At 42.3% G+C, this 25,105-nt stretch overlaps 1 protein-coding gene and 1 long non-coding RNA gene across 2 annotated transcripts in view; one reads left to right on the forward strand and one right to left on the reverse strand.

Annotated features, from left to right (window-relative positions):
• The window catches only part of LOC115481877, a 163,758-nt gene extending 147,463 nt beyond the window's left edge, over nucleotides 1-16,295 (forward strand). Inside the window, exon 3 of the long non-coding RNA XR_003944012.1 lies at nucleotides 15,865-16,295. This is a non-coding gene — a long non-coding RNA (uncharacterized LOC115481877). The remainder of the gene's footprint in view (nucleotides 1-15,864) is intronic.
• DLX3 (distal-less homeobox 3) lies at nucleotides 1-25,105 on the reverse strand. The gene is made up of 3 exons (XM_030221322.1): nucleotides 24,661-25,105; nucleotides 20,567-20,757; nucleotides 1-1,512 (listed from the first exon to the last, which is right to left on the reverse strand). The coding sequence occupies exons 1-3, from the start codon at nucleotides 25,001-25,003 to the stop codon at nucleotides 1,195-1,197; spliced, it is 852 nt and encodes a 283-aa protein (XP_030077182.1). The 5' UTR covers nucleotides 25,004-25,105; the 3' UTR covers nucleotides 1-1,194.

Consider the following 25,105-nt stretch of genomic DNA (forward strand, 5'->3'; position numbering starts at 1 on the left):
GCTTTTATCTCGATGGAGTTCTGTGCCAGTAGTGCTTTCCTCATCCGTTTTAGTTTACTGTACTGCTGTGGAATTCCCATACAAAAACTAAAAATAACATTTAAATTTGGATAATTTTCCCCACAGCCTGGAGAATTTTTTAAGCAAAGATCTTAAGACAGTTTGTTTCTTTGCATCACCCAACCAGTCTATTTTTGGAATATCCATACTGAGTATGCAAGAGAGCTATTTATGTGCAGTACCTCTACTATACGCAAATATATTTCAGACATATTCATTGCAGAGATCTTAAAAATCCATCTGGGCTAAGAGATCTGTAAGGACCATCTTGGGGACTCATATTCTAGGCTACAGTATACAGGAGTTAACCACTTTTGTCCAGATATTTAGCCACAGCTAAAGTTTCGGCTCAATATCCAGTTCAACTAGCTGCACAAAACTTGTGTGGTTGGATTTGCCAGCCGCTAGCACAGGAGATCTTAGCAAGATGGATTTAGCTGATTGTGCTAACAGGCTAAATTTAAACTCCACCCTGGGCATGCCTCAGCCCTGCCCGTCTTTTGTCAGACTAATTCTGTGCACACAGCAATTTTGCAGGGACAGATTTTAATTGGACAAAGTGGTGTGAGGTGATAGATTTTTGAACTGGGTAGATTTATGCAATGAGAGCTGATATTGTCCGCATAAATGCTTTGAATATCGACAACTCCCCCCCCCCCCCCCCCCCCCCCATCAATTTCATTTTTAACTTTCATAGTGGTATTTAGTCACAATCTGGCATGCTGTGGCCTTCACTGCTTTTTCCTGCTTAGGAAAGTTCCTTCCAGTGGCACAGTTCCATTGCTCTTCCAGACTGGACTTTTCTCAGGTTTCTCTGTGGTTAGCGCAGCTCAAATGTTGTCTGGGAAAGTGAGAGTTCACAAAGTGTGTATGTTTAGCTATGTGGCCTCAATTGTATTAGCCCAGTGTCTGAAAACAGAGATTCTGGTGAGAGAGAGTTAGTAAATCAGCCAACGGTGTCAAAAAAGACACAGGGCTGTGAGATTTACAAAACCTTATGTTGGTACCATTTCTGGAACATGCTGAAGGTTTGGTGTTCCTCAGTGGAAAGGAAAACGTTTTCTTTGTTGCATCTTGGCTGTCACAGCATGGTAGGTTTGCTGAGTTTTTATTTGCCCTGTTGATGTCTGCAAGTCAATACACTGCCCCCGTGCTGGATGGAGGATGGTGCATGGTACTTGGGGACTGCAGAAGAGGTCCTGATAAGTTAGGGTGCGAGTACCAGGGATTGTAGTCCTCTAGATAGCTGGGGGAACCATTGTGGGAGAGTTGAGGCTGCTGCTGGGTCCTGCTGGAAGGGTTACTATGAGTGTTGCTGTCCCAGATGGCAGGAGAAGGTGGGGAATTGCAAGCCATGGAGTCGCTGTTATTTGGACTGTGTTCCAGTGGAACCTCACCGTTCTTGTACAGCTTCTTAAACTTGGATCTTCGGTTCTGGAACCAAATCTTTACCTGGCGAAAAAGAGGAAGGAATGGGGAATCAGATATACTGAAAATGCATTCACAAGGTGAACTGAAGACTCTTGTCAGCAGACACTTTCAGGGAGCCTTCCTTGGCCTAGCTAGGAAAGTACTTTATCAAACATTGGATCACGTTGCATAAACTCCAGTAGTACATATGTAAAGTGAGAAGAAGGAAACGGAGTCAACAAAACCATTGTCCCTGCCCCCCTCCTTGTTAAGCTTAGACAAAAAAAAGAACAATTAAAAATGTTCTTCTTCTATAAAATATATCTTCAATATCAACAACCATTTGAAAGCATGTAGATTTCTTTCTAAAACTGTGGGAACTCTATATTTTTCTCATTTCTATGTTATGCAAGTAACTAACTACAGCTGGTAATGTAACTAGTTATGATTAGTAACAGAATAATTTTAAAAGTCTAGAGAAATGGCTTGCTTTAAAATTGACTAGACTATATTTCGGTTGAGTGTGTGCACATACTTTTACCTGTGAGGAGCAGAGGTGTTCCCAAGGGCTACGCAACCTTTGGATTTTGGAAAACTACCCGCATAAACTTTCCTGAAACCATGTATATTACAGCTGTAACTGTGCGTTTGCATGTCTGTCTAGCGCCTACTTTGTTTGATATATGGTCAGGGCTTTTTTTGAGGGGGTACTTGGGGGTACTGAGTACCGGCACCTTTTCCATTGTCTGCTAAAATTGACCCATGGAACCCAAGTTTTAATGAAAGAGCTCAGGCTCTACACACCAATTCTGCCTGGTCATAGGTTCTGTGACTGGTTGCAGGGGGCCTGGCTATTGTGGGGAGGGTCCCTCAGTGATTACCCCCACCCCTGAAGGGTGGCCTAGCATTTGAGTACCGGCACCTTTTTCACTAGCAAAAGTGCACTGTATATGGTAGACATTCCCAGGGATCTATATACATTAAATACAGAAACATATGACCTACTTTTACCTGGTATATGTGTAGACATTATGAGGGGCATATGTACATTAAATATTTTAAATACAGAAGTTCAGAACTATAGCATCAACTTTTAGCTGGTATATGTGTAGATATTCCCATGGGTATATTTACATTATATATACAGGCACGGAAGCATAGCTCCTACTCTTACCACGTAGATGTGCTGACATTCACAAGGGTATATGTACGCTAAATATAGATGTATGAAAGCATATTGCCTACTTTAACCTGGTATATATGTAGGCATTACGAGGGGAATATCTACATTAAATATAGATACATGGAAGCATAGCACCTGGTTTATGAGTAGGCATTACAAGGGGTATATGTACATTAAATATAGATTGTGTTCAATTCTGGTTGGCGCATCTCAAAAAAGATATAGTGGAATTAGAAAAGGTGCAGAGAAGGGCGAAGAAAATGATAACTGGGACGGGATGACTTCCCTATGAGGAAAGGCTAAAGTGGCTAGGGCTCTTTAGCTTGGAGAAAAGGTGGCTGAGGGGAGATATGATAGAGGTCTATAAAATAATGAGTGGAGTTGAACGGGTAGATGTGAAGCATCTGTTTACGCTTTCCAAAAATACTAGGACTAGGGGGCATGCGATGAAGCTACAATGTAATAAATTTAAAACGAATTGGAGAAAAATTTTCTTCACTCAATGTGTAATTAAACTCTGGAATTCATTGCCAGAGAATGTGGTAAAGGCGGTTAGCTTAGCGGAGTGTAAAAAAGGTTTGGACTGCTTCCTAAAGGAAAAGTCCATAGACCGTTATTAAATGGACTTGGGGAAAATCCACTATTTCTGGGATAAGAGTATAGAATGTTTTGTACCTTTTTGGGATCTTGCCAGGTATTTGTGACCTGGATTGGCCACTGTTGGAAACAGGATGCTGGACTTGATGGACCTTTGGTCTCTCCCAGTATGGCAATACTTATGTACTTATGCACAGAAGCATAGCGCCTACTTTTACCTGGTTTATGTGTAGGCATTACAAGGGATATGTAAATTAAATATAGATGCACAGAAGTGTAGCACCTTCTTTTACCTGATACATATGTAGACATTACAAAGGATTTATATACATTAAATGTAGATACACAGAAGGACTTCTGGTGAGCATCTATGGAGATCAGACATGCCTGAGGGCGCTCCGCAGTTCCCATCCCTTAATATCCCTCATAGCACTTTCCCATGACCGATTGCAGTACTTACAAGGTGTTGAGAAATTGGATATTGTTGTTAGGCTCTGGGATATCATGCCGAAACAACTCAAGCCAAAGCCATCTACATCCATTAAAGGTATGTATGCAGCTAAGGCCTTGAAGTCTCTGAAGGAAGTTGCTTCAGTGGCGGTAAATGGTGTTGATGGCCTGCAAATAACCCAGTCAGTTTGCATGAAATACAATCATCAAAGTGGAGATTGCCAACCTAGTTGTGATAAAATTAGAAGAGAAATTTTACAGCGATAAATGCCCGGATGGAGGCAGTAGACGCGCACCTGCTCAAGTTAGAGGAGGATGCAGTGGGGGATCATACAAAACACAGGTGATTCCTGCAAAAAGTAGAATTCCTACAAAAAAGAGATGGAAGATCAAGAAAACAGGGGCTAGAGGTCCATCATTAGAATTTTAGGTGTGCAGGAAAGTAAGGAGGGGAATTCTAACTCTTCTGTGCACTGACTTTTACTTTCCTGTTTCCATGAATCTGCGGCCTCTCCACCTTAAAAGATAGAGCGTGCACATAAAGAGCTTGGGCCGAGGCCGGACCCAAATTTGTCTCCAAGAGCATTTATAGTGAAATTGTTTCACTTCCAATATATGGAGCATATACTGCACAAAGCAAGACCAGAAAAAAATATCTCATTATGACACTATGGAGGTGAGAGATTTTCCAGACTTGAGCCTAGAGACCATGCGTAAACACAAAGAACTATGGGGGTACAAGAAAGAAAGTCAAGAAAAGAGTTTTCAAGTAGATTTGTGGTACCTGACCTGTCTGATGCTAGTGATGGAGGGTAAAAGACAATTCTTGTCCACTCCTAAAGAGGTCAGAAACTTTTTTGTAAGTTCTCCCCACGAGTGGCTCTACTGAAGACTCCCAAAAGATGAGCTCTTCTACCCATTGAGGACACAGATCACTTCTGCCCATTGAGACCGGAGCGAGTGGAAGCTATGGATTAATAATTGAGCATGCATTCTGAGCCTGTAGTGCATGCAGTGTGAGAGACAAACATGCAAGCCACAGTGCCTCTGAGACAAGATGATTCCTCTAGTTATGACAGCTCTTTACGTTTGGTGGAAGAGGAACAGATGTAGCTGGAAAATACTTCCTGGGAGGTGGTATAACTATTAGAAAGCATTCAAGCATTAGAAGGAGTGTAGATCCTCTTTCAAAGACTCGGTGGATTTTTTCTGTTTGAGAAGCTAAAGTACGCTTTCTTGAATTATTGGCTTTAGATACTAGGAATGGAGATGGCGTTGTTCAGAGTTGCCAAATAATTCGCCTCCAGAAGTTTGGAGATAGTGGATAATGACAAGGATGATCAGCTGCCAACGCTGCTTCCTAAAAAAAAGTACATGGAACTGGTGATTTTTCTTGCAGCAAAAAAGAGTTGATATTTTAATAAGTTGTGATGTTGGTTAAGTGGTAATGAGTATTTTGATATGTGGGGATTACATAGGGAGGTGGGGACGAAATAGATTGGAATATGGAAATTGTACACTTTGTTTATGGGGTTTAGGGGTGGAAGAGAGGTTTGGGGGATTAAGAAGGGAGGGTTGAGGGGTATGAGAGAAGGAATGGGATGATTAAAGCAAGTTAGTAAGGCAGGGTGAAGTTTTTTGAAGCAACATCTGGGATTGAAGTGTATTTTGGAGGTAGCATGGTGTCATTTCCTCTTTGAATATGAGATTGCACAAGGCTTCATCCTAGGCCACGGGTATAGCTACTATGTAATTCAGTCATGATTTATTTTATACATGCCTGTAGACCAAATTAAATTTGCCTCATGGAACATCAGGGGTCTGAATAATCCTATTAAGAGAAAAAGGGTATTAACACAGCTTACAAAAGAGCACATAGATATTGCTTTAAGAAACAAAATTTACCCGAGAGGAATCAGTTAAAGGGAGGCAGGGGAGAGGTCTATTACTTTTTGGGGGGGGTTCTAAGAAGAAGGATGTAGCTATTCTGGTGAGCAAACCACTGCCTTTAGTATTATATGAATGTAAAAATGATGAGAGTCGTATGGTATGGATCAAAGGTAGAGTAGATGACGTAGACCTCACTATCTTAAATTTGTTTGTTGCGGTTGGTCCCGAGAAACAGTTTTTTGATGTGGCACTTAAGTATATTACCCTTCCAGATTAAAGTTAGCTGGGGGACATTAACTGTACTCTTGGGCCCTTGAACTTTTCCTTGAAATGTTCTAGGGAGAACACTCAACATAGTAAAACTTTACATGCCCTGCTTATTAATGGAATCTAAAAAATAAAGCTTGCAGAAATTATACGGATTTCTCTGCATCAAATAATTCTTACACTAGGTTAGTACTGTCTCCCAATTGGGGAATTGGCATGAGTTAACGCTCCATCCTATAATTCAGTCTGACCATGCCATGGTATCGGGTGTCAGGAGGAGGGAGAGTGACAAACATCACGGAAATCCTGGAGGGCAAATGTGTAACTGTTGTAACAGAAGAACAAAATCCCTCAAACAAATCAGACAAGCAAGCAAACTATAGTGCAAAGTATAAGACAGAATGGCTTAATTGAGCTGATAGTAGCTGGGAAACTAGAAAACAAATTACTATTATATGTAGATAATACACTGTTATTTGTTAGGAACCCTAGGATATCCCTGGCTCCTTTATTGGAAGAATTGGACTTGTTTGCTGTGCATTCTGGCTATAATATTAACAAAGATAAGACAGAGGCCTTTCTCTTCAATACATCTATAGTTGGCATAATTTCCTGTTTCAGGTGAACAAGAAAAGGTTCAGATATTTGGGGGTTAAATTGTCAGATACAGTACAGGATCTATTCACTTAGAATTATATTCCATTAGAGCAATCTGTTAGTTCGTCATTGGAAGAGCGGAAAGATCTTATGGGTAGGGTTGCAGTGATTAAAATGATGATAGTTCCGCGGTTTCTATTTTTCTTCACCCAGCTCCCTATTGCAATAACCAGGGGCATCTTTAGGAAATGGGATATGATATTAAGGAACTTTATTTGGGGAGTGTGAAGGCCTAAAATACATCTTAGCAGGCTATCCTCCCTAAAGAAGAGGGGGGGGGGGGGATAAGCTTCCCGAACTTATGAATATATTATAAGGCTACAGTCCTCAAAGCAATTAGAGACCACCATCGATCTATAGAAAAGCATTGGATTCATTGAGAGGGAATACATAGCCCCATGCTCAACTAGTGAGTACATAGAGACGGCGAATACACACCTTGTCATCACTGGTGCACATGGGGGTTTCAGGGATATTTCATCCTTATAGCCTAGTAAGGAATTATTTGCCCCTTACTACTGACTGAGAAAGGTGTTGGAAACATTGTAGTGACTTACGTCCACAGTGTGTTTTTCTGTCCCTTCAGCAGCTGCAAGATCTGACAGGGCAGAGAATTCCCTTTTTTCAATATTTCCAGTTCCATGATCTTATCCAAAGATAGGAAACATGCATGTTGTAATTTACATAGGAAGCCAAACGAATTGGAGTTGTTTTACTTAAATCAAGGTTGAATAAAAAGCTCTTGTCACGTGCATACCCTACTCTGTTGCAGCTGAATCCTTCTCGTGATGCACCCTATGAAGTTGTATGGGAGCGTTGGTTGGGGATTACTCTTACCTCAGAGGATTGATTCTGTATTTATGACTACATTAGGTACTGTTTGGCAGTGTTTAATTATCAGCAAATGCAATTTCTGCAAGTGATGAGGCTGTATTGGTTTCCAGCCAGGATTCAGGCCTTGTCAGCTGGGACTATGACCTTGCATCTCTGTTGGAAAAATTGTGGAAATATGGGTAATTAGCAGCATTTGTGGTGGGGATGTTCGCAGAGTCCAAGGTTTTGACTAGTAACATGGATACAGATAACGACATTGGTATGGAGTTGCCTGAGAACTCAAGCTGGAGAATTGTTTGCTGGCTAACTTTTCCCTATCTCCTCCTTGGGATGTACATGAACAACTGTACTTTCAGCTGCCAATATAACTACAGTACAAGCTTGGAAAGACCCAATGAGTCCATCGCTTGAGTCTTGATGCAATCTATGTGCCGAGATGCAGAAGCCTGAGAAAATTGCAGCAACCTTACATGGACGAAAAACTCAATTTGAAAATGAATAGCATAATGTGCCATATTAACTGTACTGATCATATAGATGCACGGAAGCATATCACCTTCTTTTACCTGGTATATGTGAAGGTATTCCCAGGGGTATTTGTACAGTAAGTATAACTACGTGGAAGCACAGCATCAGCTTTGACATGGCATATGTATAGTCATTACGAGGAATATACGTACATCAAATATAGATGTATGGAAACATAGCACCTACTTTTACCTGGTGTGTGACATTCCCAGGAGTATATGTACATTAAAAATATAGATACATGGAAGCATGTCACCTACTTTTACCTGGTATATGTATAGGAAAAGTCCCGACCTTGAGACAGCAGTGCGAAACGCTGGCCAACGTCGGTCGAGGGACTTTTCTGTTTAGCTTAAGATAAGTGCACTTTCATTGTGTTTAAAACATTTAGAAAGTTGTAAATTTTCATTGTATATTTAGACTGTTGCACTTATATATGTTGAGTGGCGGTTGTTTTGCCAGTAATGAAGAGTTTTTACTTCTGAAAGGGTTTCCCTGGAGCTCTTTGAGGCTTTTTCCACCCATTATCAATAGTATATTATCAGATGTCTAATTGTATTTTGTGTTATTCTTTCATCCTCTACCCATTCACTGCCTTTATATGTGTAGACATTCCCAGGGGCATATGTACATTAAATATGGATACACAAAAGCATAGCGCCTGATATGGTTTAAGTATGATGTGTTTATATTATATTATTCATTGTTTTCAATTTAACTTAGCCTCACAAAACTACCTCACCAATCCTTCCAATTTTTAAAGTCCACCTTCCATACTATCCTGCCTAACACCTTCCTTCTCTCTTCCCTTACTTAATCTCTATACAATACTAAGTGTATGGGATTTCATGGAATGACAATGTTATAACAAACTCTTTAAGCCACATTGAGCCTGCAAATAGGTGGGAAAATGTGGGATACAAATGCAATAAATAAATAAATAAACTTTGATTATTTCAGGAGTTTGCTCCTGTACTTGTTCAGTTAACTGCTTAGGACCACAAGGTTGTTAAATAGCAATTTATGCATGAAATTTGTTTATAGAATTACCTCCATGTGTGTTTCAGTGGCGTAGCCACAGGTGGGCCTGGGTGGGCTGGGGCCCACCCACTTAGGGCTCAGGCCCACCCAACAGTAGCACATGTTTAGCGGTAGCTGGTGGGGATCCCAAGCTCGGCCAGCTCAAGATTTCCCCCTGATGGTAATGAAAACGCTACTCTCCACAATAATGGCACCTGCGCATGCTCAGTTTTCAGTGCATGCCTGCTGCAGACTGCCAAGATGGACTGAAGCGTTTTCTGACCAGCTGAGATATTTTTTGGGTGGTGGTTGGTGGGGGGGGGGAGAGAACACTTGGTGCCCACCCACTTCTTGCCTAGGCCCACCCAAAATCTGTTGTCTGGCTACGCCCCTGGTGTGTTTGAGCGAGTGTATGCATGCATGCATGCATGCATGTGAGAGTGTCTGCGAGTATGTGTGCATGTGTAGGGTTACCATATGGCTCCAGAAAAAGGAGGACATGTTGATCCAGTCCGGGTTTTGATTCCATTGAAAGTAATGGAAGTAAAGCCCAGACTGTCCTCCTTTTTCTGGAGCCATATGGTAACCCTATGCATGCATGCGTGTGAGAGTGTGTGTGTATATATGTGAGAGTATGCCTGCATGTGTTTGAATATGTGTGCATGTGTGTGAGAGTATTGTTCATGCGCGTGTGTGTGTGCATGCATGTGAGAGTATGTGTCTACGTATGTCTGTGTATGTGACCCACGATAACCAAGGCATGCTAACAGTTTGCATTACTTTAACAGAGCAGTACACTGTGCCCTGTTCCTGAGGCTGAGGGTGTAAGGAAAAGAAAGATGACCCAGGCCTAGCAGATGCAGTGGGAAGAGAGATTCTGCCTCTCATCTTTCCCCTCTTCTGTTAGAATCTGATGGCTAATATTTGGTTGTCCAAAATATTGTTTTTTCCCCTTTATATATTTCAGTTTCTGCTCATTATAGCATTGTGTCTGACGTGCGTGTTTACTGAGAAAGTTAATGTGAGCTATAGCCCCGTTACAAGAGGGCAATTGTAAAAGCCTTATCTGCAGTTAAGGCACTGTTTTACCCACAAGCATGGGCTATTTAAAAACAGCGCCCTCTGTGTATGGGTAAAAGTATGGGCTTATTTCTCAATGTGCATGCATGGATCTACATTTAGGGGGGTAATGCTATGTTATGTGAATAATCACTAGAATAACAGCTTATATACATGTTATGCCACGTTTCTGCCTATGCGCTATTCTATCTTACATAGTGTGCAGTTTGAGGATGGGTTTACACATAGGCGGAGTCTAGGTATGGGTGGGGCACAACGTTATACACATATCTTATGGAGTGCTCTGTGTTATGTGCATATCACTAGCCCTCAGGTGCACACGTTTACTGTACAATTAAGTGCTCATGCGTACCTCACCCGTTATGCTTGTATCCTGTCCTATGGGAAATAGGCTCCTATCGGGTTCCCAAGTATAGAAAGTGGAGGTGTACCTAGTGGTCAGATTAGGGTGAGCATTGAAACAACTTGTGTGTGTTGGTATTTTCAGAAGTATTTACATTGTTTCAGACATATAAAATACTGCAGAACAAGGCGTGCAAGTGTCTTTGTGGACCTTTTCCTCTGGCAGTTTTCAAAGTGAAAGTACGTACAAACCTTTTTCTACCCAGACCACAGTTATAAAACACTTGCAGGGTTTGCAGCTATGCAGACAGTACGAGAATTAAAAGTTTATCATTTCATGAAACTGTAAGAAGCCCACGTTATATAGAAATATAGAATTTGTCGGTTTCATTCTTCATTTGGTGCCAACCAAAGCATGTAGGGCACATAAGTTATCTGCCGAGAATCATTGAAGAATAACCAAGAAATCCACAATATAAGATGAGACTGTAAATTAAAAAATACAAACAAAACTCAGCTGAAATTACGAACATAAACCAACATGGCCATGTTCCAGCATCAGGGGTCTGAATTATATTTATTTATTTGTTACATTTGTATCCCACATTTTCCCACCTATCTGTAGGGCTCAATGTGGCTTACGTAGAACCGGAGAGGCATTTGCAGACTAAAAACCAAACCAAACACACATTCAACGAAAAATGTACAAAATGTATATATAAATTGCGTTATAGATCAACTGGAATCTCCAATTAGCAAATAACTTAGAGGATAGAGCAACAGCAACAGTAAATGCAATAAACATCAACTGTACAGGATTCTCTCTGCATCCTACGTGAAGATGTTGGAAAATGTAGTCAAGGGGGGGAGGGTAAATGTGTATAATAGATTGCTTACACTGTGAAGACATGTAAGTGCATGTGTTTTGCTTTTTGTATGAAGATACTGGTCAACAGCGGCGTAGCAAGGGTGGGGCGGTGGGGGTGGTCCGCCCTGGGTGCACGCTGCTAGAGGGTCCAGAGAGCAGCCGTGCGCCTGTCTGCTCCGCTGGTTCCTTGCTCCCTCTGCCCCGGAACAGGTTACTTCCTGTTCCGGGGCAGAGGCAGCAGGGAGCCAGTGGAGTCGACAGGCGTGCAGCTGCTCTCTGCACCCTCCAGCAGCCAAGAATGCACCCGGGGGGAAGGGTTGATGCACTGGGGAGGGGGGTGTCATTGCGCCGGGGGTCATGCTGCAACCTGGGGGGATGGACGCCACTGCACCCGGGGAGGGGATGCGCAGCAGCGATCCATCTCGGGTGGCAGCCGACCTAGGATCGCCACTGCTGGTCAATATTCAAATCGATTTAACTTGCCAAAAACGACTGTTGACCGGTTAAATTACTTGTTTGAGGCTATCCGCTAATTTTTAGTGGCACTAAACCGGTTAGCACTTAAGTGAAAACTGGCTATTTTGGTGGGTGTTCCAGGGGCAGAGTTGACATTTATGCGGCAACCCATGGCTGGTTAAGTTCTGACTATTGACTTAACTGGCTGGTGTTAGCAGGCACCACATGTACCGGATATTCAATGTCAAAGCCCAGACATGGTCCGGCATGGAACATCAGGGAACAATGCCAGTGGCGGTCAGCAAAATGCTCATCGCTGCCAGCTGAATATTTACCCCATGATGTATTTGCTTTTGTGCTTTTATTAAATTGCCTCTTGGAAAGTTCCAGCACAGTTACACTTGGGAATAACTTTGTGCATTCAGGCGCTTTTCTGCACGTGTTTCATGAGAAACATACACAAGTGCCATGTACCCCTGCTCTGACCATTTTCCACTCATGGGAATGACTACGCCGATAGGGCTAGATTGTATGTATATCGCCTAAAAAATTAGCACCAAAAAACCCCACGTAAGTGGTATTCTATAAGCCACACTTAAAAGTCGGTGCGATTTATAGCATTACATGGTAATATAGTAGATGAGGCAGAGAAAGACCTGCATGGTCCATGGAGTCTGCCCAGCACTAGCTCCGCCTCCCAACCACCAGCCCCGCCCCCTCACCGGCTCTGCTTAACGCTTAAGTGGAGAGATCATGCTTAATTGTAGGTGCCAGCATTTGTACCAACACAAAACTGGTGCAAATGCTCGCACCTAAATTAACGCGCGTTAATCTACAATTATGTGCTTAACTCAAAACCACACTCCCGATACACCCCAAAACGCCCATGACCCTCCCATTTCTGTACCCCCTTTTTCAGGCTGCGTGTAAATTTTACACGTAGATCCTTCACCTAACTTTATGTGGATAAGTCTCAATTAAATCTAATAAGTGCCAATAATTACTTGTTAAAAAGACAATTATTGGCACTAATTGACTCATTATTCTATCAAATTTGCACACACAATTTTTCACGACTTTTATAGAATCAGGGGGATATCGCGTAAATGTTATGTTTCTCTAACTCCTGCTTTTATGCATTCGTATCCAAAGGGTAACAGGAAAGTAACCTCTATGAGAGGCCAAAGAAACCAGAGGAGTAGAGGATAAACCACTGACTTCCACGCGGGAAATGTAGTCAAAAGTGTTCTTTCTTAAGGCACCAGAAGGGACCCAACATGGGGAAATGTCCACCTACCTCAGGGGTCAAATACAACAGTAGTTAAAGCTGGAAGGTGTTACAAACAGTGCCTTGATAAAATGGCTCTAAGTGTGAACAGAGTTAAGGGGACTTGATGTACTGCCTTTCTGAGGTTTTTGCAACTACATTCAAAGCGGTTTACATATATTCAGGTACTTATTTTGTACCAGGGGCAATGGAGGGTTAAGTGACTTGCCCAGAGTCACAAGGAGCTGCAGTGGGAATTGAACTCAGCTCCCCAGGATCAAAGTCCACTGCACTAATCACTAGGCTACTCCTCCACTAGCAACATTCCATGTAGAAGCCTGCCCTTGCAGATCAGCAATGCGGCCGCGCAGGCTTCTGTTTCTGTGAGTCTGACGTCCTGCACATACGTGCAGGATGTTAGGCTCACAAAAACAGAAGCCTGCGCGGCTGATCTGCAAGGACAGGCTTCTACGTGGAATGTTCCTAGTGGAATAGCAACATTCCATGTACAATCTCAAATAGTAGCAACATTCCATCTAGAATCTACAAATAGTTTCAACATTCCATGTAGAATCTCAAATAGGGAAAGGGAAATGGGACTTGATATACCGCCTTTCTGAGGTTTTTGCAACTACATTCAAAGCGGTTTACTATTCAGGTACTTATTTTGTACCAGGGGCAACGGAGGGTTAAGTGACTTGCCCAGAGTCACAAGGAGCTGCAGTGGGAATGGAACTCAGCTCCCCAGGATCAAAGTCCACTGCACTAATCACTAGGCTACTCCTCCACTAGCAACATTCCATGTAGAAGCCTGCCCTTGCAGATCAGCAATGCGGCCGCGCAGGCTTCTGTTTCTGTGAGTCTGACGTCCTGCACATACGTGCAGGATGTTAGGCTCACAAAAACAGAAGCCTGCGCGGCTGATCTGCAAGGACAGGCTTCTACGTGGAATGTTCCTAGTGGAATAGCAACATTCCATGTACAATCTCAAATAGTAGCAACATTCCATCTAGAATCTACAAATAGTTTCAACATTCCATGTAGAATCTCAAATAGGGAAAGGGAAATGGGACTTGATATACCGCCTTTCTGAGGTTTTTGCAACTACATTCAAAGCGGTTTACTATTCAGGTACTTATTTTGTACCAGGGGCAACGGAGGGTTAAGTGACTTGCCCAGAGTCACAAGGAGCTGCAGTGGGAATGGAACTCAGTTCCCCAGGATCAAAGTCCGCTGCACTAACCACTAGGCTACTCCTCCACAAAGGATAAACAAAGCTTTATGCATGCATGTACTAGGGCAGTTTTATAAGTGTTTAAAGTGGGCAAAATGCTGTTGTACAAGCTCAAGTTGCTTATAAAGTCACCCCAACAGACCCCAAGAGCCTCACTGAGAAAAGCGAGAATAAGATGCTGCTGTTCTGGCTTTGCATAAGGAGCCCTCCTGAGATTGCAAATTTCAGCAAGATCAGGGAACACAGGCAGTGCCCCTTTCTACTACCATCATACCCTTGTGAGCCGAAGCAGTTGCCCTGTTTCTCATTTCTCAAGTTGCTTACTGATGAAAGATTCCAATTTATCTACAGTAAGGTTTATCTATTTTTATGCGTTTTTTGTTCAATGTATGTTTTTTTTTTTAGATTTTATAACTATTGTAACTTTAATGAATCGGCACCAGCTTGAAAGGTAACATTATTGTCTTGGGGAGAAGTTAATGATACACTAGGTACTTGATTCATAATAGTTTTCACAGTTTTTTGTGTTTTGGTGTGGCAGTATTGGGGCAATAAATGATGTTGGTGAATGAGCTCCTGAAGAAGCTGATGTAGGCGAAATGGACAACTCCATAGAGCCATTCAACTGTACCTTGTTTGCCATTTTGGGTTTCATTATGTTATGAGAAATTGTAATATTATAGAGGAGGTTTTCTTGACCGATGATGGTGGAGCTATTCTGAGGCTTACCATATTCCTTGTAGGGCGTCTTGGCTCTTTTGGTATATGCAGCCACTCAGGTCTTTCCTCCTAAATCAGATGTATTTTCTATATTGTAGTGAGCAGTGAGGTATTTATATTTGTAGATTTGTGGTGCAACACTTAATTTTTCAACTCCCTTATTTCCATCAGAGATGATTGTCTAGGTCAAATTGGATTTTATATGAACCATCAAGTGAACAGATACCTCTAGGCAAGCTTTGCAGAGAAACATGGCCGTGTTGAGTTATTTTTAATATTTATAATTTGGACTATGTTTTTATTTTTTAAATTTGATTTTGTATTAAATTTTTCATTATTCTTGTTCTGTGATTTACAGTTAATCATTTATGCACTTTACATTGGGGTCCTTTTACTAAGCCGCGGTAAAAAGTGGCTTGCGATGGTGTAGGCGCGGGTTTTGGGTGCGCGCGCTGAAATATTTTTCAGCACACGTACCAAAAATGCCTTTTAAAAAATTTTCCCCCAAAATGGACGTGCGGCAAAATCAAAATTGCTGCGTCTCCAGTTTGGGTGTCTGACCTTACCGCCAGCCATAGTCCTAGCGGTAAGGAATCTGCGCGGTAACAACCTACGCTTGTCAGATGCCACTTGGCGTGCGTCTGCTACGCGCAGCAGAAAAGAAAAAAATACTTTTCAGACACCCGTAGCGGACGCACGCCAAAAATAAAATTACCGCAAGAGGCGCACGGTATTCAGGCGGTAAGTTCATTTTGGCGGCAGAAAAGAAAAAAATACTTTTCAGACACCCGTAGCGGACGCACGCCAAAAATGAAATTACCGCAAGAGCCGCACGGTATTCAGGCGGTAAGTTCATTTTGGCACATGTTGGGCGTGCATAGAGCCTTATGCGGCTTAGTAAAAGGGGCCCATTGTTTGGTGGGTTCAGACAGTTTTCATATTGTTCACTCTTAGGTTTCTATCTCCACTCTTTGCTCTCTCACAATGTTCTTCTCCTGCAGTTCTACGGACCCCAAATGGTCTCTGTTACAGCTCTGAATGGAAGCAGTATGGACTACGCCCAGAGTGAGGCAGCATGCAGAGTGGCATTATAAAGGAGGACCAGGATGGGGTGCAAGGAAAGCATTTAAGAAAGATTAAAATGAAAAGGGTATGAGTGGAAGCTGAGACAGTATAAGAAGGAGTGGACACAAGACATAGCAGGTAGGGAGTGCTACTTTAAGAGAAGACAGCTGAGGAAACTTGGGTTCCCTTGTCTCATGTCTCCTGTCTTCAATCCCTCCCTTCCGATTATTTACTACAGGCTATCGTGGTTAAGATATGCTTCCCCTGCCCTTATAATGACTTGATTGTAACTTAGGCTCCTAAGTATTTTATTTATAAGTTACTTTTTTTTCTTGTAAACTGCTTAGAGGTGCTGACTACTTGTGATATATTAAATAAAGGTGAAATGTGAAATATCAGGCCATGAATCTATGAAAAGGTTGAAAGCTGGGATATACCATGTCCTCTCAAACCATTTTTAACCTGAAACGACAGGAAAAATACCCAAATTTCTGCTTTTTTTTCCTGTGTCGCCAATAGTGTGCACTATTTCACAATAACAAGCACTATTTCACAATAGAACTATTTTGAAATTGTGCTCACAATTGCCCCCAAATGAAAAACAAACAAATGAAAAAAATCTCACATGCAACAAAATGAGAGTTTTTCTCTTTACAGCCCTAGCTGAAAAGACAGATAGCGAGTTGCAGGAATGGAGGGGAAAAACAGAATTTTCTACAGGAGAAACTGAGAGGCCAGTATTTACAAAATGACTCCAGGAACCAGTGACAAAAAAAATAAATAAATAAAGGGCAGGGACAAAAGGAATAAGGATGACAGAAGGGATAGATAAAGAAGCAGCTAACAAGAAGGCTAGAGCTCCAGGAGGAACTGCCTGAGGAGCATGGAGAAGGGAGACAGCCTGACCCAGCCCAGTAAAGCTCCCTTTGAAATGACTGTGTTTGTGTGACAGGGACGACCGACCGGCTTAGCCAGAGTTATTCCTGCCCCAGCCAAGAGAGAGATTCATCTCTGATACCTGCCACGTCTAAATTTGGGTGAATCACTCCAAGCAGGCCAGCTGGGGGTGGAGCGTCTTCTCCAGAGGTCACTCATCCTTCCTGCCCTGTACATTTTTCTGAGGTGTTCAGCAAATAGTTCACATTTTCTACTGAATATGTTTTTAACAACATTAGATGTTGGTCAAAAACTGAATATGTCCCAGTATTGAACGCTGAATTTGTACAACGCGAAAGACTAGTAAACACTTTCATTACTACATGGATGGAGGATGAAAAAGACAATTTTCAAAGTATTTACATGGTGAAACACATTTAGCCATGTAAAAGTGACTTTTGAAAATTGCTCCCTCAGTGCCTGTATGTACTATTCCACAATGCATGTACTCAAACCCATGAGGAAGAAGGTGCATAGATAGGTCAGGTGAAGGGGAAAAACATGGTGGTTTTATTGCCAAGTCATTGTTCTTACTTTTTTTTGTGTGTAATTTTTACCTGCTGCAGAAATGCCGATATACGTAAGTACATAAGTATTGCCATACTGGGAAAGACCAAAGGTCCATTGAACCCAGCATCCTGTTTCCAAAAGTGGCCAATCTAGGTCACAGATAACCCGGCAAGATCCCAAAAATGTACAAAACATTTTATACTGCTTATCCCAGAAATAGTGGATTTTCCCCAAGTCCATTTAATAACGGCCTATGGACTTTTCCTTTAGGAAGCCGTCCAAACCTTTTTTAAACTCCGGTAAGCTAACCGCCTTTACCACATTCTCTGGCAACGAATTCCAGAGTTTAATTACACGTTGAGTGAAGAAAGATTTTCTATGATTCGTTTTAAATTTACTACATTGTAGCTTCATCGCATGCCCCCTAGTCCTAGTATTTTTGGAAAGCGTGAACAGACACTTCACATCTACCCATTCAACTCCACTCATTATTTTATAGACCTCTATCATATCTCCCCTCAGCTGCCTTTTCTCCAAGCTGAAGAGCTTGGTCTGCCAATACTATGTACCTGTGGTGTGTACCCCTGGATCTTTAAAGGGAAACTCTGCCTGTGATGTGTATGCCCATGGATTTTGAAAGGGAAACTCAGGAGTTTTTGCTTTGAAAAGGAGCTTGCAGTCCATGTGGACTATGAAAACTGGCCCCTGAGAAATTGATCTGTATCACAGTGATTGAAATCTACAGTAAAATATGCCTGACCTTTGATTTGAAGGTGAAAATGCTGAACCTGAGAACAGAGCTAGGTAGTCGGATGCCATGTGACATCACTTGGTATGAAAACAGCAGGCGAATTAACTGCTATTCTGAGTATTTACTCCTCACGTCTAGTGCGATTCGCATCTGGGAAATACCAAATAATAAGAAACAGATTTCAAACAGCAGTTAATATGCCAAGTCCCAAGAAATATACTACGTCTTGATTCTAAGAAGGTAAAGGCATGCAAAATAATCATTAAGAGCCAATTGAAAGATAGGCTCCACCTTTGTACAGAAAGGGTTCATGGCTGCACTAATGCGACTGCTCTTTGAAGTGTGACCTTGTCTGACTGGTGCTTATTTTTCTATGTTGAACGAAAGACTTGCCACGCCGAGGGTGAACCTGCCATTCCCAGATACTAGACAGCGAAGGAGTGTCGCTAAAATTTTCCAGTGGCTGGCAGTACATTTCAAATAAAGGGTCAGAGGCCATACATGTGCTTTCCTAATGAATAACAAAAAAAAATAATAACTGGGGGGTAGTTGATGAAAAAAACGACACTGCAGCAAGCCCCAAAGTCAGATTTAACCCACCGCTATAATCAAAGAAAAGGTATGCACATAGTTTTCCTTTGCTTATTGTCTAAGGAAATATGTCTATGCAAAGTTGTGCCTGCTTTTCCTGCGAAATGCCACTTTATGGGAAAAGTTCCCCCACACAGCAAGGAGCAGTATCCAGCTGCAAAGTCACAAGAGTAAGTGGAGTGTCTGTTTACGCTTTCCAAAAATACTAGGACAAGGGGGCATGCGATGAAGCTGCAGTGTGGTAAACTTAAAACGAATCGGAGGAAACGTTTCTTCACTCAATGCGTAGTTAAACTCTGGAATTCGCTGCCGGAAAAGGTGGTTAAGGTGGTTAACTTAGCGGACTTCAAAAAAGGGTTGGACGGCTTCCTGGAGGAAAAAGCCATAGAATGTTATTGAATGGACAAGGGAATAATACAGTATTTCTAGGATGGGCGGGACAAATTGCTTGTTCTTTTGGCCGCTGTCAGTGACAGGGTGCTGGGCTCGATGGACCCTTGGTCTGTCCAAGCATGGTGATGCTTATGTACTTATGCATTTAAATGCTGGCGTCGCTATATACATAGATAGTAGCACTGACTATACGGATTGATTGTGGATGGCGTTGCCACTGTGCTATTGCCACTTTTCAGATCATTTTTAGGGCTTTCACCCTACTCCTACCCTTTGTACTCCACTTAAAATGAAGGATTATGCAAAATATAAATAAAAAAAATTATAAACAGCCTGACTCTAAGTTAAGTTGAAACCGGCCAAAGATATTCTAGCTATTTTCGTGGCCTAAATTGGCGGCCAAACTTAGCCAGCGATGCACCGAATATCGGTGGATAGCTGGTTATATCGTGCGATATAACCAGTTATCCATGAAGCATTAACCGGCAATATTCAGTAGGAAATAACCGTCTGTCTCCTGCTGAATACTGCTGGATAGCCGGTTAAGTGCCATTTAACTGTCCGGGAGCAGTTCCTGGCTTTAAATATCAGGGGTATCTATATAAGTTTTGAAATTGTATGGCTAAAGGAGTTAAGCGTCGGTTACCTAGTGGCCAATGCACAGCTCCCTTTGAAATTGACCCATTAGTTTTGATTAGTCACAACTACTTGCTTATGTCCTTCCTTCACCCTCACTCTATCCCGGGACCAGCTCCTTGACTCTGCAGGTAAGAGCATGCGTGTTAGCACGTGTACTTCCACCCATGCAATCCAAAAGCCCTGTAAACTATGTGAGAGCTTTAGTTGCACCTTGCATTCAGGAGCCTGAAAGTTGAAAAGCTCTTTCTTCTCTGCCTTCTACTATTATTGATAGTGCTAATAATATTGATATTGATTCATATCTTAAGATCTGTGTTAGTGCTTTTACACAGGAATTATATTAAAGTCAGGACTAGACCCTCGTACTTTGAGCTGATACAAATTTTTTAGGCTGCTGCTGCTGCATTTTGTCTGATGAGATTCATTACATACTCTTTCAGTTCCAATCTATTTTCCATCTTCTTAAAAACACTGCTCAGCTGAGCAACCCGTTTGGTTGGGCTTAACCTTTGGGAATCTCAAACGCAATGCTTTCCTCCTCCCTGGCTCTGAAATACCGGTCAAGCTTGTTCAGGTTTCCAGAGAACAAACTGGATTCAGCTGCACATTATAATCTAGAGAGCTAAAACCTGGGCAAGTGAGTGAAAACCTTTACTGAATGACATCATGAGTGACCTGAACACAGAACCAAGACCTTGGCCACCAGGAAGACTGGCAGCCCAGGAGCACTCATAGACTCTGGTATCCCAGGAGTTGCCCTATTTGTGGCAAAACATGAGGTAATCTTTGGGTGTTTCCAGGTGATGCAAGTTATTTACCTGGGTTTGGGTGAGTCCCAGCTGGGCAGCAAGCTCTGCCCTCTCTGGTAGCGCCAGGTACTGTGCTTTCTGAAACCTCCTCTGCAGGGCTGTCAGCTGGTAACTGGAGTAGATGGTTCTGGGTTTTCGAATCTTTTTAGGTTTCCCATTCACCATCCTCACCTCGGGTTCTGGTTCTTCCTTAACTGAAACTTCGAAAGAAATGCAAAACTGAGAATGCACTACAGAAGCCTCTTAATGTGTATGAACAATTTACACCCAAATAATCTCTCCATCTCTCCAGCCAAATAATCAAATCATATTGAACCCCCCCCCCCCCCCTCATAAGCACTGTTTATAAGATAGGATGCGTTTCATATCAAAGCCGCAAACTTCCATTAAATATAATCACTAGCTCTCTCTGATGGCTCTTGCCTAATGCTTTCCTATGGGATTTGACAATGAAACAGAAAAGTTTTAAATACAATGCAGGAAAGAGAAGGAATTATTACTAACTAAAGTGAATGGAGGTACCACTTGTCTCTGGCAAACTACAAGGCCTTGCTTAACACAGATTTGTAATTTGTCCTTTTTTTTTCTTTCTTTCTTCCTCGGTTGCTGTCTCTTTCTCTCTGAGGAGATAAGTAGGGTTTCCTTCTATATGCCACTTTCTTGAGGGGGCAAATATGATTATTTGCCTGCCTATCTCCCCTTTCATGGGGAGAGGGGTTTTATCTCTTTCTGAGAGAGTAAGTTTGCTGCCAGAGAAGTCTAAAATATTTCCCCATCGAAAACAAACTAAGGGAAACTTTGCTTCATTTGCTACTAAAAACATTACCAGAGAAATTCTTTTGCCACAGATATTTCTGCCACAAAACTTTAAAGGTGAACTTTGGTGAAATGAAAGGAAAGGGCGAAGTTTGCCAGGTTTCGTGGGTCATGTGATGAATTGTCATAAGGATCTTTGTGAAGCTGTTGCTTGCCTGGCAAATTGGGCCATTTCCCAATATTTCATGACCTCTCTTCTGTGAAGGTCCATCAGAAATAATATTTGGGACTTTAAAGGCCCTCCGCCTCCTGAAGTGTCACTTTAGTTAAATCTATTGAGCTTCATGCAATATACAAACAATTTTCAGCACTGAGCAGCTTAATTTATATCTAAAAAAAAAAGAACAATCTCATTGAAAGAAAGTGATTTTTTAAAGACTTATGCGGTCCAAAACTCTTTTCTGTCTCCTGCTTTCCAGCTATCTCTACTGTGTGGCACTGGAATCAATTGTACCCTGTTGCTTAATTGCCATTAGCAGCATCACCTCATTCAGGTAAACTCAAAGAAGGAGATCCAGTCCAGGCCGGTAGGCCACCCTTCAGCCTTACATCCCCTGCCCCCTCCCAACTGAGTAGGTGGTAGTTATTATCATGAATCCCCCCCCCACCACCCCGCTTAGAACAATACTTTAAAAATGCAGAAGTGGATGTCCTACTTTATCTACACATAATTTGAGGCCAATTTTCAAAAGCTAATAATCCAAACACAGTAAATAGACTCTGAAATTACCTCTAACCTCTTTCTGGATAAAATAGTTGAATTTGTGTGACCACCAGGACCTATTGTTATGCTTTGACTGCAGCTGCTCCCAGAAGCTGCCGCTCTAGGTGACTGCCTAGTCTACCTTAAGCTTAAGACAGCTTTGATTTAGTCCTACTTCTGTCTAATTGCATGCATGGAGATGCAGGTACGGCGCTTCTTAGGAGAAATGAGAGTGACAGCTCCATACATGCAATGGGGGCAAAGCCAAGACTTCATCAGTCTGTCTGCATTGATCTGGTGATGTAGTTGTTACTTCTTGTCATAAAGTACTTGCTTTGCTTTCTTTACTAATCTCTCCAGCCGCAGTTCTTCACAGCCATTTACAAACACTGTTCCATCAGGTAGAAACCCTCCTGCCACCACAGTGCCACAGTTAATGTGTTTTAAACAATGATAGTAACATAGTAACATAGTAGATGACGGCAGAAAAAGACCTACACGGTCCATCCAGTCTGCCCAAGATAAACTCATATGTGTATACCTTACCTTGATTTGTACCTGTCTTTTTCAGGGCACAGACCGTATAAGTCTGCCCAGCAGTACTTCCCGCCTCCCACCACCGGATCTGGCACAGACCGTATAAGTCGGCCCAGCACTATTCCCCGCCTCCCAACCACCAGTCCCGTCTCCCATCACCGGCTCTGGCACAGACCGTATAAGTCTGCCCTCCACTATCCACACCTCCCAACCACCAACCCCTCTTCCCCCCACCTAGAGTGCCAAGCACGGGCTTCTACGAACTACCCAGACCTAATTATCTTTTTCTCTTGTTAGGGATGCGGAAATATCTCAAAAGATGCCTCGCAACTCCTATCAGTTTGCCAAAGCTACCAAAACACTGCGCAAACTCCAGCCTAGACTTCTGTGAATCAATGTTAAATGTCACGGAGACCTCCAGTGGCCTTCCCTGGTGGATCTGTGCAGGCTGAATTCCACACACTCCCCTATGGGAAGACTACTGTCTGCATGAGGTGTTAAGGAGCGTGGAAAAGACCAGAGATGGGACCTGGCAGGTGTCCCTGGGAACTGCTAAAGCTTATGTGTGCTTTGTGCCTGCTACATATGAGGCTGGAATTATATGAGAGAAATACATGTCCGAATATTCAAAATACGAACATTGTTCCACTCCCTGAGCAAAATATGCCCCCATGTAAATAAATGCATGAGTGCTTTGATAAGCATGTGTATTTTTTACCTGGTAAGTGGGGGGCATATTTTGAGTTAGATGATTCTACATATTCATGTAATCTCAAAGTTATGTGGTTAAAGCCTGACTAACCCTGGATATTACCCTCCATGGGGCTAAGATTCAAACAGCCTGTAGATACAAAATCCTTTGTTGCCCTGGAGAAAATGGCCCCTAGACATTTGCCTTTGCTTTTCTGCTGTTACGTTTTCCATGGAAAATAGCACATCAAGATTTAAATATGGAATCTGTGCTATCTTCGTCCGACAACCTCGACACGCTCCTGGCAATTCCTCCACTCTGTGAGGGTAAAAATATGTATTTACCTAGAAAAATGCCTTTGGAAAATTGTCCTTCCCTCCCATGTGTATCCTTATTTGTATACATTTTCCCATTTTTTATTGTTTTTATTTTATAAATTCATAATAAAGGCTCATTCATATCGTTTTGTCTATTACTGAATCTGTGCATTCTGCAAAGCTCACAGTGCTTCAAAACTTCACAAGCAACTAATTGACTTCAGGTTTGGGGGCTGCGTAGCTATTCGTGAACACCAGTGGAAACAAAGGATAAATTTAATGCAAAGGCTACATTTGCTATATGCAGAGCACAGGCACAGTTTGCAAGTCTTCAGCAATTTTGATGGTGGTGGTGGGGGGGGGGGGGGGGTTGCCCAGTTGTTAAATCTGTCCCTAGATGTTCTTGCTGCACACACTGAGTTCATTTTCTTAAAGTCATTAAGGAAGGAGCTATCATAATCTTATACAGTCAAATAACTTGTAAAGGGACAAGAGGATTTTACAACCCCTTTTGCTAGTGTGTGGGAGCCTCTTTAAGATTCATTTTTGCCATGTTTAGTTTACTTCATGTCTGATCTGCATTCTTTGTTTCTGTCTAAATTCGGTTTCGGGCTCAGGGTAAACACAAAATGAAAAAGACACCCCCATCTTTCTGCATTCCGTGTTTGAGCCGATCAGTAATTGTAAACTCAAAGCAGAAGAAACAAATCTATCACAAAGAATGTGTTCTGACCACAGCATCTGCTGAACCCCCCACACAGACCAGCATTTCTTCCCAAACACCTGGCAAAACCTTGTTCAGGCACCAAATTGTGATAAAATATTTGAAGCCAGGTCTGTTCACGTCTTAGTATGTGGTTGTGCTAACTTCAAACACTCTTTTTCCCCCTTGTAGAAGGCAACACACACAAATGTAAAAATAAAACAACTTCATCACAATCCTGGCGATGCCAATCCGCATTGTAATCAAAGCTGCATTTATTAGCTGTTATTTATTTTCACTGCATAGGATGGTCCGGCCCCTGAACCTGCTTCTTACCTGTTTCTTGTGCTGGAACTTGCTGTTCCCTGAAATGTCCATATGCCCTGTAATTGTTGTTATAGGGATATTCTGGCTTGGGGGAGTAGGTCCCAGGCCCTCCTATTCCATTCAGGTTGAACTGGTGGTAAGCATAATGGTTGATGGGCTGAGAATAGGTCGGATTCTGGTAGTAGTCATGCTGGCCATGAATTGTTGGTGCACTGTAGTAGCCCAGATCAGTTACCGAGGATTCAGGGAGAGTCGGGGATTCCTTGGATGTTGGGTGGCAGCTCAGGGAGCTGGAAATGTCCGTAAGGATGGTGGGAATCTTCTTGTCAAAGGACCCGCTCATGGTAAGCATAGAAAAGGTCACCCAAAGATTCTCTGTCCCTGTAAGAATTAAATACACATTCCTGCTGTTTCTTCCGCCTTCCCTGTGTGACAGTCCTTTAACTGTTGCTCC

Source organism: Microcaecilia unicolor, chromosome 12 (genome assembly GCF_901765095.1).
Source record: "Microcaecilia unicolor chromosome 12, aMicUni1.1, whole genome shotgun sequence".
Classification (NCBI taxonomy): domain Eukaryota; kingdom Metazoa; phylum Chordata; class Amphibia; order Gymnophiona; family Siphonopidae; genus Microcaecilia; species Microcaecilia unicolor.

Coding starts and splice junctions, on each gene's coding strand:
- DLX3 (XM_030221322.1), bottom strand. CDS start 25,003: ATGCTTACCATGAGCGGGTCCTTTGACAAGAAGATTCCCACCATCCTT. Junction 20,758..24,660: donor AGTTCCAGCACAAGAAACAG/GTAAGAAGCAGG, acceptor TTTCTTTCGAAG/TTTCAGTTAAGGAAGAACCA. Junction 1,513..20,566: donor TGGGACTCACCCAAACCCAG/GTAAATAACTTG, acceptor CTTTTTCGCCAG/GTAAAGATTTGGTTCCAGAA.